The sequence below is a fragment of the Mchenga conophoros genome, linkage group LG8, assembly GCF_057382185.1.
Source record: "Mchenga conophoros isolate Kocher_MC1m ecotype Shallow Benthic linkage group LG8, M_conophoros_male_GT1.1, whole genome shotgun sequence".
NCBI lineage: Eukaryota > Metazoa > Chordata > Actinopteri > Cichliformes > Cichlidae > Mchenga > Mchenga conophoros.
Genome location: NC_140533.1, coordinates 22,082,924 through 22,096,948, shown reverse-complemented (window position 1 = coordinate 22,096,948; position 14,025 = coordinate 22,082,924). Strand labels below are relative to the sequence as shown.

Here is a 14,025-nt window from a genome sequence, read left to right as displayed (position 1 = left end):
ATATGAGGTAGCCATCTGAATATGTGTGAGCACATGCGGCCGACTTCCAGCGCCTCTAAATGTAAGCCAGAAGAAGCCAATACACTGTAGAACTGCCAAATCTGTCCGCATTTTGAGCTTGCAAAATGCAGGACAATTTCTCTTTTGAATCATCTCAAATGGGTTTGCAATTTGGATCAGGTAGTCAAGTACAAATTCTTTAATCGTTTGCCTTCCTTTAGCGACGTCTGATGTGATGAAGCTTTAATACATCAGCCAAGCTCCTCATTTATTGAAATAACTGTAACAGTTTTCACAAAGTCAGCTACAGCACCAAACCTCTACTTCCTCAGAGCCAGAAGTCCCTTTAGCACCCACTCTGAAACTGTCAGCTTGGATAGTCATCCATTAAGAAGACTGATCCATGTACCGCGGGTGCTGGTCAGGCTTGCTGAGCTGGGGGGGTTGAAGAGGGAGTGGTGCTGATGGTTATTTCTGGAGGATATATCAGTAAGTGCCCCTTGCAGGACAGGGTGCTGGAGAGTGACATGGCAAGTGTTGAATCCAAGTGAGGACGAATGCACACACACATACACACAAGCACGCTACACACTTTTGCCCCTTCTCACCCTGCTGAGCTCCCACCCTCTGACACAGCATTCCAGCGTGAGCAGATGAAAGCCAGCCACCCTCTGTCTCCTCATGGGTGGAGTGACGGAAAGCAGTGAGATACCTATTGATACTCACAGAGTGTGAGGAACTGAAGAAGGGGAGAGCAGCATATACACCACCACACAGGCACACAGCAGGCTGTGAGCTGAGAGCAGGAATGGTAGCTGAGGAGATTGTGGTGTCTCTCTCAGGAGGAGCCCCGTGGGGTTTCAGACTCCAGGGAGGAGCTGAGCAGCAAAAACCTCTACAGGTGGCCAAGGTACAGTAGATCTGATATATGTGTATGCATGCAGTATGTTGCAGTCAAGTTTGCTGCCAAGGTAGTAATGTGAGTAGACGATTTGATGGAGATTGCAGCTGTTAACTGTAGGCTCAGCCCTCAGCGAGTCTTGTGGTTTGTAATCTGACCTGAAATACGAATAAATGAATCAGCTGCACTAGAGTCACTAGAGATTTTACTTTCTGGTTCTTGTAGGTGTTTTTAGGATTTTGAATAGCTAAATTACACCTGGCTTGAAACTGTTTCACTGTGCTGTCCTTATGTTATTCTAATTAAATAAAACTGAACTAAAACTAGGAGCAAAAATACATTTCAGTTAACTGGAATTAACACAGAATCTAAACAAAACAAACTAAAACTATTCCATGTACTTACAAAACTATCATCTTACATTTCAGCCTTCATCAATTTAGTGAAGTTTTTCCAATATAACTTACATGAATTGATTGTGATTGTGAGTCAATGTTTGTATTTTTTTGAAAATATGAAACTTTGCCTCTAACAAATAGCATTACTGTGACATAATAATAAAAAAAACTGCAGTAATGTTATTTATAGTACAGTAAGTGGCATCTAACAAAATATTTAAATAAATAAAGAGATAAACTGAAGTGAGTAAATTCACCTATCCTAAACTAAACTAATATACTTGCTATTTTACATTTACTTGTTCTTGACTAGAAAGGCAAGAGTGACTTCCTTGATGGGCAAATTCATTTAAAAATGATTTAAATCAGAGTGTAATCGTATATAAACTTCTGAGCAAAAGTAATGTCCCTTCAAGTTCACACAGTTTTGACAGTTCAGGATTTTTCCTGGCTCCAAACTGGCTTTTGGGGAAGGAGGATTACCTGTCTGTATGAATGATTGTAAAAAAAAAAAAACCTTTATTGAAATATATGAATGCATTTTCCTTTTGCTTCTAGTCATTTTACAAACTGCTTTGCTTGAGTTAAAACAACACAAAGAAACAAAACTAGTTAAAAAATGTAATAATTGCATTACAATACTTGACAGAGGGGAAGGGAATTCTGGCCACTGTTCCTGACACTCGTTTGGCTGTGGCCCAGTTCACTTTGTGCCTCACCTGTTTTGAGTGAATTAGTGGGTCAGTGAGCAGCGTGAACACATGTTTGGGGTTTGACTCGAGTTCCATCCCTGGATTTCTTTGAAACAGGTTCGTATGTCATCCATGTATATGAGTACACGTCCGGCTATTGTGAACACACCTACAACAGGTAATGAACTTGCTTCATATTTCTCACTGTCACATATTTGTGTGACACATTAATCCATCTTTAAGCCTAAGAGATTTTTTTTCTGGCTGGGTTTCTCTAAAGGCTTTTTGCATCTCTGTTTATTTTTGATGACAGTCCAGAATGTGCTCTCTAATGGGAAAAGCTATTCTGGAAAGCAGGAATGTGGACTCGCTCACACTGAAAGTCCATCATTCACCCACGAGCAGCCAAAATGTCTGATTCAGAAACGTGCTTCTTTTCATTGAAGACTTTCAAGTGGAAAAGGGAGTTTGATGGGAGGTTGATCAGTGATGAGTGTGTGCTTTAGTCTGTTGGTGTGTGTTTATGTGTGGTTGGGCATACCTCAGATAAGCCAGGTTGGGAATGGAGAGGACCAGAGGATCAGAATAGCTCATCTAAGAGGAGCTGGAAGCTGAGCATGGAAAAAGGACGACCTCTTGGTCACATAAAAAAATACAGGCACACACACAAACACACACATTTTCTTTCCTTTTTAATTAATTCTACTTTTGCATGTCTGTATTTGTGTGTGTGTTTTATCCATAATAGTAGCATCTGTCTTTCCCCCATTTGTGTAAGAATGTGGGAGATTTTTCTGCAAGGTTTTATTTCGGGTATGTGGGTGACATATGGTGAATGACAGGCATGCCCCATGGTCCAGACTGGTGAAGCAGCTGTTCAAACCCCCTCTTTCATGATGCTCACTTGAGCTGTGTGTGTACATGTGTGTGTACATTGGCTGGAGATAAATAGCTTGTCCTTGCTTTGCTTGTATGACGACAGAGTTGGATTATTGGGTCAGGAGATACTGATAAAGGCAAAGGAGGCACTTGAACACAATTAACATTTTTACCTTCAGCAGCGATAAAGTATGTGTATCAGTGTGTTTATGTGAGGCTACAGATTGGATAGCTTTATCCTTTTCTCTTAGAGGTAATTATAATCTATCAGGCAAGAATAGTCGCCTTTCCATCTATACAATCTATCCCTCCCGCAGTAGCGTCTACCCCCCAGCAGACATATTTCCTGAAGGATCCTATGACCTCATCTCTTAGTGACCTTCAGCAACAGCTGCATGACTTCACAAGTTAATTCCGATGCAGGGACGATAATGACTGCCGCTAAAGGAGAGCTGCATGTTGCAGAATGTTTTTGGTCACTTTTATATAGTCAGACATAAAAAAATAAGCTAACAAATACTTGACAGCGTTTCTGTGCCTGTGCAGGAGCAATCAAAGGTTTTTATTAGGAAAAAACAATATAGTATCATACTAAGGCACGACTGTGCAGGGACCTCATACACGTCACCATGTTTTGTTAGAACCAGACTGACATATAGTTTGGTATTAATGGCTGATATTAGCCTATCAGAGATATCACTATCCGTGTAAATGCTGTTCAGTATGTACTGATAAAAAATCCTATTTAAAAAACACAATTAAACAGAAGAAGACGTACAAGATCGTTTCACTTTAAAGTTCTTGTATAAAATACATTATGCATAGTAGTCCCCTCAAAAAAACGAAATAGTTACACTTAAACTTAGACGACAGCCATGTAAAACCCAAAAGGAAAAAAAATAACGTGCCTCTTTTCAGCCAAATTCAGTGTCCTCCAGTGCAGAAAATGTTGAGATGGAGGAGGTAGATTACACTTCTAACCAAACTTCAAGCTCTAAGTTTTTATGAAAGAAATCTGGATTATAGCTCTAAATTCTATGAAACACAGCTTCAGATTAAACTCTATTTTAAAAGCATGAGAGAAGACAATATAAAGGCAGGAATGTGTGCAACAATAACATTAAGACGATATACTGCCCACTATAGATCTCCCTCAAGTAATGGAAAAGAAAGCATAAAAATATTATTTTAGACAAACTTTATTAGAAAACTGTTTTTTGTGGGCAACATTGTGGGATGTCTTACTTACATCTTACTCTGGGATACTCGGTTGAGTATTGTTAATATCCATGCTAGTGGCAGCATATTCAAGGCTTAGCCAGTGGAAGGAATCAGAGTTCAGTGACCTGCTCTGTGTCAAATATAATGTAATAGGTAACAACAGGTTGATGATATAGATCATTTTAGAGCAGTTTTACACCTAAAAGGTCAAATAACTAATAAAGTGTAAAAGATGATGCAAAGCAGAGCCTGAAATGATCAAACAACGTGCCCGCTCTGCCTTTACATGGGCACAAATATGAATGATTCACTCACCTTTTTTCTTCTCTACAGGTACGCAGGCGTAGCAAAGCATGCCGAGCTGGACTGAAGGAACATGATGAGCTGGTGGCCATTGGTGATCAAGCCTGTGCAGAGCTCAGTCATGCTGAGGCCATGAGCCTCATAGATAAACAGAGCAACACACTAATGCTCAGAGTCAAAAGGTCAGAGCAGGGACACTCACATACAGTAAACAACAGTCTTGCTGTCATATCGTACCAACTGTATTTTCACACCTTGACATCCCTGTGGTTTTAGGTCCCCTTCTGGCTTGCAGTGCTCATCTTACTCTGGTTGCTCTGCATCCCCCCACTCCTCCATGAGGGTCCTGTCACCTCCTGCAGACTCCAACAGCTTCTCCATCCTCTCCTCTGTCGAGATACCCCAGGGTATTACCTCCCCTCCAGACAGTGAGGCTTATTATGGAGAAACAGACAGTGACGCAGACACAAACTCGCGCACACACCGCCGACATCGTCGCACACCTCCTCACGCACGCTCACCTTCACGCTACGACAGGCAAGAAGAGGAGGAGACCTCAGAGATGAGTGGGTAAGAGATGGAGAGCAGACGTTCCACCCCTTTAATCATTCTTCCCAGAAATTTAACATATTTAAAAGAAGTTTGACTAAAAAGTAATATTTTAAACTTTTTATTAGTGTTTAGAAGTGGAGCTCCAGCAGCAAATTGCTAAAAACCCTTGAAAACTCGGCATCCTGTCGTATTTTAATAACATTTTTAGGGCGACACATTATATATTATTGGATTATATGGATTAAAGTCTAAGATGTATACAGTTAGCTAACCCACTATGAAAGTCTTTCACTTTCTAATCTCGATAATAAATTTGATTAGCTTTGTTCCATCCTGGTTTTTTTTTACAAGCTATGAGAGTGCTACAGATACAGGCGTTACCTCGCAGGCGATGTGGGATGGCCAGTGTGCTGCTGGTGTTCCTCGCAGAGAGCTCATCTATCAGCCTCGCCAGACAGAGTGGACCACTCCTACACACACACCCCACTCGCTGACTCCTCACACGATCACCCCGACTCCCGATCAGGGGTTGGTGGAAGCAGAAGAAGAAGGAGACAGTGGCTTCCAGGAGGCAGGGGGCTGCAATGGGCTTGCCTGCCCACCCCTAGTGTCTCCAGAAAGGGCGAAAGAGGCTCTAATGTTAGTGTCTGGGAAACATCTGGTGCCTATGGTGGGACCACAGCAGATGCCTGTAAATGATGAACTCTCCACCACCTACATGGACAAAGCACGGCAAGCCAGTGAGTATATATTTTTATTTAAATCTATATCATTTCAAGTACTTTTTTAATCAGTTCCAGTTAAAGAATTGAAAAAAAGAAGTTAACTTAAGGTTTGATTATGTGTACAAAAAGTGGGATTTTGGGAATTTGTTGTTATGACGTAAACAAAGAATCACATTGATGCTGAAAATTATCCATAATTGACATCAGAGTGCTAATACCTGAAGGCATGCTGTGTATGTGAATGGCACTTCTTCTCATTAAAATTCTAACCAGCAGCTTTTGGTCTCCGTTGTAATATCGTGTAGCTGTTGCTAAACTTCTTTTAAGTTTCACGACAATCCACCAGTGTCACCGGTGTCCTGGTAAAGCAGCTATTTCAGTCGCTACCACTTGTTTTTGCATTTTAAATACAACTCCTAAGATTCTTTCTGGTGTGTCTAAAAAGGCTCCAACTGCAGTTAGCTTGTAGTCTTAAATCACCCTCTGGTGGACATTTCTTGGAACTGAAGTGTATATTGACAGGCTGGTGGTGATGGGGTGAGATAAACCAGATACTCATGAGGTATTCCACCTCCCCTCGTCCCCTCTTCTGTCCCCTGAAACAGCAGCATATCCCCACTGTATGCTGAGCATTTGCCCCGATGGGTGTATTTATAACTATTCAAACCTCTGATTGACAGACTAGATGTGTGATTATGTGTGTATATGAAAGTCACACAGATGTGTTTTTACTTGTATCAGTAAATCCAGTAAATTCTCTGTGATTCTGTTCATCAGATAATAATTGGTGGTTCAGTCGTGAATTGCACTTTTAAAAACATATTTTAAATTCTGAAATTCTGTGTTCCACCCAAACCTTTCCACCCTGATCTTCTCACAGCCCACAATGAAATATTTTCTTTTTAGAGTTTTGACTCATTCATGCTCCATTAATAGCACTGCTTTCTACCTGAATGACACTACATTTTAGTTTTCTATGACCACCAAGCTAAAAAAAAAACAAACAAAGTGGGTAAAAAAATAAAAATGACATCTTGTTTTTAGATCCAATTGCCTTTTAAAGAAAATATGAAAGGCAAATTCAAGCTAAATTACAATGAAAATTTAGGTATTTTATGTACTTTAAAAAATTTAAATGGCTTTCTGGGGTTTAATTGGAGTCCACACTTTGTGAATCATTAGTTAAATTACAAGAAAAGAAAAAAGAAAAAAGTGTCATTTTATCCTATTGCTAGGCATCAGCTTCTGTGAGCATAAATGAGTTGTGGAATTAAGGCGAGGATGCTGTGGGTGCACAAAAGCTACAGGCACATTTTATCCCATTGCTTGGTAGTTCCTAGGCAACATGATGATGTCATGGATATCCGATGAAGATAAAAATTTCCCCCTGTGCCAATGTGATGTTACTGTCAGCTAACTGGCACAGTTTTTGGGATAGTGAGCTTCTGCCAGGCAATCTTTAACCTGAGTTTTGCTCTGTATTTCTATGCAGCACTCACCTCAGGTCTTGTGGTACTCTCGTAGCAACAGTCTGATCATGGAAGCTCTTTGCTTCATCCTTGATCCTGCTTGTAGTTTCTTTTTGTATAGAGCCGTCACACAGCGCGCTCTGTGTTAGAAAATCCAAACTCTCCAAGTTACTTGAGAGTGTCCTCAATCTACTGAGCAGCTTGTTAGTCATTTTGAATGTTTATCCTTTGCTTACCAATATTTCCACAATACGCTGGATTTGACGTCTCACTTTAAGTTAATCAATTCCATGTTCTCATGACTTGTGTCTCCTTCCAGCAACTTTCTGAAGCAGCATATGAAGCATTAGGAGGGCAGTGGCACTGAAACTGCAGTACTCAGCTGCAGATATATAGTACATCCCAAATACACATCGGTATAGATTACATTTATTGGGGACTCTAGATTGATTCATAGGAGAATGCAACTATTGCTCTGCTGGGATGTTAAGATGAGAACGTGCTTAACTGTTCCTTACAGCGTTCTTTAGTCGGTCTAGCTAACCGATCATTTCAACAAGGCAATAAGGATGATAGCTGATTAAACCTAATAGCTATGTAGTGACTGAGTTCAGATTTAATATGAGCAAACATTGCAGAAATGAAAGATCTGTCATCCAGTTCAAGAGGACCTAGACCTGAATGACTTTGGTGTATGGTGAGGCCTTTGCTATAGGACAAATCATGACTGTGGCGTCCAGAGATCTGCCCTTTCTCATGTTACACACACACACACACACACACACACACACACACACACACACACACACACACACACACACACACACACACACACACACACACACACACACACACAGCCATTGGTTTTAGGTATGGGATTATTAGCTCTAAAGAGTTATGCGTCTGTGTGTGCAGTGTTAGTCAGGTGTGAGGTGTCAGCACATCAGCAAAGAGTTATGACTACGCTTTTCTTTGTAACCTATATTTGGCTTTATGAACTCATATACACGTACACACACACATTGACACTGGTGTCTAAATATCCTCTGGTGATGGGGTCTTCCCGTCCTTGTGTGTGTGTTTGTGTGTGCGCGTCTGTGACAGAGACCAGACAGGTGTTTGATGCCTGTCACACCGACAGGAATAGAGGGCTGACATCATGTGTTGGTTTGGTGCTAGAGAGAGACAAAGGTCTTTACATGGGCTGTGCCCTGAGAGAAGGGCTGGTAGACACAGACTAAACGGCTCCCCACTCACAGCAGACTTGGACACTGTTAGGGTGTGTGTGGGAGGGTCTGAGGGTGGTCAAGGACAAGCGTGCATTCACACTCATGAGATGAGGGACCTCACATCTTCTGCAGGTTCAGATGTAGGTGGACAGACAGTCCCACGGACTGTGTACGCAGGTAAGATCAATGACACCCTTTGAAGTAGACATAAGCTACTATAGAAGCATTGGAAGACATATCACTTTGGAGTGAAATGTTTGTTTTTTTATTTTCAGATCAAGAAGAATTACCAAATTTCTGAGTCATGTAAGCAGACTTGACTGATTATGCTGAAACGACTGAAAATGTTAACTCTGTGCCATTCTGCGCTGTAAAGACAATTTAAACCAGCTCATGCAGTTGTGCTTTATCTGAACAGTGTATATTCCTTATTGTGGGACTTGATGCAAATAATAAACGGTACAAAAGTTACAAATTATTAATAGTTATTTTTAATGCTGCATACTGTTGGCATGGCTTTATGAATGGCAAAGGATACCAGCACTGTGGACCAGACTGAAACAAACAGCTACCTAATGGTTATTTATTATTATTATTTCTTTCCTTCATGGTCCCCTGATGCTGAACCCTAATAGCTTTGGTGACCCTCTGACTTTTCTTCTCGCAGTGCCAGCAGACTGTCTTTTGTTAGGATGGAATGCCATAAAATGTGATACAGACTGTGCAGTAGCACCTTGTGGTGTCATTTCATCTCTTTTTTTCAAGATTTAAAGTGTAATTCACAGTATCTGAAATGACATATGGCATAACAGGAGAGCAGACACATAACATGAGGATAGGACAACAGTGTTTCCTCTTTTCATGTTGTAATGACATATTATTAGTATTTGGGGTGTGGGCTTTTGGCTTATGATGCGCTTCAGTTATTGCATTTAAGGGTAACAAATAGGAGGAAGAGTGAAGAGCCTTTGCATGTGTAACCACTACTTACTTTTAGATTGTTCTTTGTTTCGTCTCTTCTTTAAAACCTAAAATTTTTAGGCTTTTGTTCTGTTGTTTACTGTTGCAGTATTGCTAAGAAATGGTAAGTATGTTATAGTTATTGTTAAATGTTAGAAAATTAAACAATAGGTTGCTGACTATATTTTAAAGTGCTGGAGTAGTGCATTTTCATTATTACTTTTAACATAATACACAACGTTGTGTGTGCCAGGGTCAGTCATCAGTCATCAGTCTACAGTTATGTCAGTAGCATATTTACGTGAGGTGAGCCAGACACTAAGACGAACAAATAGCATAGCACTAAGCAGGGATACACAAATGTGCACATGCAGTTTCTCCACACAGTTTCCATCACTTCCATCACCTCAACTATTTTGCTTTGGATTGCATTAACCTAAAACTATCATTTACTATTACTTTAACTTCAACCTTAAAACTAGCCTTCTACCTAAAATGCTGTAATTACAGGGCCAAGCTTTTGCCATGAAAACGTGACCAGGTAAATGTCCCTCACAAAAATCCATGACGCACACAGGCACAGTCAAGGATTTGTGCAGGAGAGACACTGTGATTTAACCTTCCTGGACTATGTGACTCAGCTCTGGAGAGCAGCAGGAATTCTTTGTTCCAAATCCACAACACGCACTCCTGTCTGTCACTGTTCATCGCAGCTCCTCACTGTGATAATGCTGTATTAATCAGCCACTACTCACGCTATCACATTGTTACGTTTCCTGTACTTGTCGCCTGTGTCTTTTTTTGTATTCGTCAAAAATCTCATTGCTGCTTCTCCCCTCTGTTTCCGCTCTCTTTCAGTTGATTTATTTCTGTACTCTTCTTGTCTTGCAGAGTTACAGCGCGGGGAGAGTTTGGTGGAAAAACAGGTGAAGGAAGCTCGTACTAAATGCCGCTCCATTGCATCTCTGCTCACTGATGCTCCCAACCCCAACTCGAAAGGGGTGCTTATGTTCAAGAAACGCCGACAGAGAGCCAAAAAGTACACACTCACCTGCTTTGGCAAAGCTGAGGGAGATAGAGGAGGGGACACAGAAGGGGAGACAGGAGGAGAGACTGAGGAAGAAGGAGGAAGTTCCATTCTAAGTGGCTCAGAATTTGAGGAAGAGGGATTCTCGGGATCATTTGACCCTACGTGGGACACTGGTTATCTGGACCTGCTGGACAGAAGGAGCTCTGCCTGCCCATCAACCACACCGACTTCTCCAACAACCAATCAGGGTGCAGAACTGGACATCTCTGCATATCAGACCCCAGGACGTGTGACTTCTGCAAATCTAAGGCCAGGTTTGGAAGGATCACGACTGGAGAGCTCAGCCTATCAAGAATCAAGCAGCCTCACAAAGAAACCAAACAGCAACCACCCCCCTTCACACATGTCTCCACCAGCTGTGGTTCTGACCAATGGGGGGTCAGCAGTTGTCAGTCGGGCTAGTGTTGTGCTGAGCATGCCCTCACAGACACCCCTCCAAAGTCAAAATGGCAACCCTGATCCTTCTCCTAATCATAGTCCCAACCCAATCATAGACTCACACAATAACTCCAGCTTCACTCCTAACCCTGCAGTTCTGAACCGCACGGCGAGGCCTTTCAACTCTGGCTCCACCCCTTCTCGTGCGTCTGTGACCTCTGTGATGTTTCGGCCTCCCCAGCCCAAGCCCACGCCCATAACGATGGTATCCAAACCTGTGGCCGCTGTCTCCACAATGAATATCCCAACTTTTCACCCTCCATCAGATGCAAGGAGAGCAGTGTCTAGCACATCTTTGTATATCCCGCCAAGAAATAGCACCAGCAACACTTCACCCTCTGTTACCGCTCCCCCGCCAGCCCTCTCACCTCCCTCCTCCCTGTCTTCTGCATCTTTCACGCAGCCTCCTGCACACACATTTTCTCCACAGCCTACAGTGCATGCTTCCCCTTCCATCCCATTTCCTCCCTCTGCAGATTCTCTGCCATGTGCCTCACCAGCTCAAACCTTTTCCCCTCTGGCTCCACCGTCATATCTCTCTCCCCCTGCTTCTGCTAATCAACCCCCCTCCAACTGCTTTTCAGCTCCTCCCATCTCCCCACCTCACCCCCAAAATTTTAATCAGACCTCTTTCCATGGCCAATACACCCCACCACCTCCTCCTCCTACTGCACCCCAGCCTCCTCCTTCTCCATCTTTCCATACCTACAATAACTTGACAGATGCTACATCACCTGCCCAGGCTCCTGTCAATGATTCCCCGGTGACACGTGAGCAACGCATCTCAGTCCCAGCGTCTCGCACTGGTATCCTGCAAGATGCCCGTCGTCGTAGCAACAAGAAGCCAATGTTCCACTCAGTCCAGAACAGAGATGTCTCTCCAAACCCGGACTTGCTGTCGATGGTCCAAAACATGGATGACCGCTTTGAGAGAACCCCGACTGGTGAATCTGGAGTTACACCTAGTGGGGAGGCTGGGCATGAATCAGGCCCTGAAGAGGACTGGCTGAGGCTGGGGGCAGAGGCCTGCAACTTTATGCAGGCACAGCGTGGATCCAGAGCACCCCCTGTAGCCCCCAAACCACAGACCCCTCAAGTGCCACAGCTGGCAGGGAAAGGAGGCCAGCTGTTTGCTCGGAGACAGAACAGGATGGATCGGTACATTGTAGAGCGATCTCCATCTGTTGCTGCTGCCCCTTACTCTCCTGCTCAGACAAGGGACCCCTCACCCACACCTTCCCTCCCTGCCACATGGAAGTACTCATCCAATATCCGTGCTCCACCTCCCATCAACTACAACCCTCTCCTATCTCCCTCCTGTCCTCCTAAGGCACAGAAGAAACCCGAGATCACGAAGTCTAGGGCAGCTGGACCTAAGGGGCAGAAAGCAGGCCTCAAGCCTGTGGACATCATGAGCCACCAGCCCTACCAGCTCAACTCTTCTTTGTTCAGCTATGGAAGTGGGGCTCTCCAAGACACCTCCACCCATCAGCAGGATAGAGGACTAACAGGTGGTCCTCAGAAAACAGCACGAGTCTGTGAGGTCAAACGCTTCTCCACACCTCCACCGACAGCCACAGGGCCCACCCTCAAAGTTATTGCACCTCGATCAGCTACGACACTTGGGGAACCCCTCCGACGCTCTGATATCATGTCTCCTCCACCCAGTGAAGGTGCCAAACCCTTCCAGTGCTATTCACCTCCGAGCCAGCCTCAGTGGGCCACCTCCCTGCTGTCTCCCCCACCGCCTCCTGCACCTACCACCCCACTCCCTAGGCTACCTACCTTCTCCTCTGCTCATGCTTCTCCTACATTTTCCCAGTCCTCCAGTGCTGCACAGGCTAACAGGCAGATTAAGAGTACTCCAAATCTAAGTCCACTACAACCTGCTCACCCCCCTCAGCTGGCCTCCAGCAGCACTCAACCCAGCAGGGTCCCCAGGCCTAGGTTCAGCACGTCCAACCTGGGTCTGCAGCCTTGCGTCTGGCGTCCCAGTTCCACCACGCACTGAAAAGAAGCCGCACTGGACAAAATGAATAAGGGCTCTATAGGAACACAGAGCAATATTTTTTTAAACATGCATTTTTAGTGTTGTAATATTGTTTTTTAAAGCTGCAGTTAAGGGCTGGTGATAAAAATCACAACATCTGCTTGGATTGGCCATGCTTGTAGAAAATTTGACCATTTAATCACTTTCATTTATTCATCTCAAGTATTTGGTTATATACTAATTAAAAGAAACTATGTTCTGAACGATAAAAGTAGAGTTGGAACGTGTGGAAGATTTAAGAATTGCAAATCAACTACGGGCTAGAAAGGCTGAAAGAAAGAAGTTGGAGTAAACTGCAATAAGTTCTGTAAATTAAAACATAAAAAACTGAAGAATAGAGGATGTGTAACGATAAAACTGGTGTGACAGAAATGTCAGATGGGAAAGGATGAAAAGGAAACACAGGAAGCGTAGAATGAAGTGACACGATGAAAAGATGTCTGACGTGTGTAAAAAGTGCAGCTTTGACACTCTGTAAACAAACCTGTTGCTATCCTATTAGATATCCTGCTTTACAGACAGGAAGTAGCTCCTGTTACTCTCGCTCTGATAAATATATTCTAAGAATTTGTGTTCAGTGATTGTGTTTTTGTAGTTTCACTCTGCAGCAGTGTGCATGTGTGTGTGTGTGCTTTGTTTGCTGTAGTTTTCCAGGGAAATGCTTTTTACAGTAGATTTGATTTCTCATCAGTTGATATGAAACAAGAGAGCGATAACACGTCTGTTTAGCTTTGATTCTTTCCCACAGAGACATGCGGCTGAATAAAAATAGACGTGACTCACCTCAGCTGTCATTCGGTTTCTCCCTGTGTCCCTCGCGTCACCACCCACTCCCACACTGGTGCCCCTTATCTCCTCCACCCATCACTTTTTCCAATTTTTTCCTCTTCTGTGAGCATTTATTGATCCTTCCGGCAGCACAGCTGTTCTCTAAGGTTTCACGCAGCGTTGACGCCAGGTATTAAAACAGCAGTATTGGCTTTGAGAAAGTGGTTTCCGTAGTAGTTTAAACTTCCACCACAGGGGGGCACAGTAAGATTTGTCATGCAAACATGTTTCACCACAACAGTTTATGTCTCTTCCTAGATTTTACAGTTCATTGCTATTAAATCTTAACA

At 43.2% G+C, this 14,025-nt stretch overlaps 1 protein-coding gene across 2 annotated transcripts; it reads left to right on the top strand.

Moving 5' to 3' along the window:
• The first annotated feature begins 677 nt into the window (after positions 1–677).
• Positions 678–13,690, top strand: synpo2lb (synaptopodin 2-like b). Of its 2 annotated transcripts, XM_085284969.1 has the most exons (6): positions 678–910; positions 4,425–4,576; positions 4,671–4,964; positions 5,298–5,686; positions 8,502–8,546; positions 10,221–13,690. In XM_085284969.1, the coding sequence occupies exons 1-6, from the start codon at positions 809–811 to the stop codon at positions 12,866–12,868; spliced, it is 3,630 nt and encodes a 1,209-aa protein (XP_085141095.1). In that variant the 5' UTR covers positions 678–808; the 3' UTR covers positions 12,869–13,690. The 2 variants fall into 2 exon arrangements, with proteins under 2 accessions (XP_085141095.1, XP_085141096.1); XM_085284970.1 differs by lacking the exon at positions 8,502–8,546 and having other exon boundaries at positions 679–910.
• Positions 13,691–14,025: the final 335 nt, after the last annotated feature.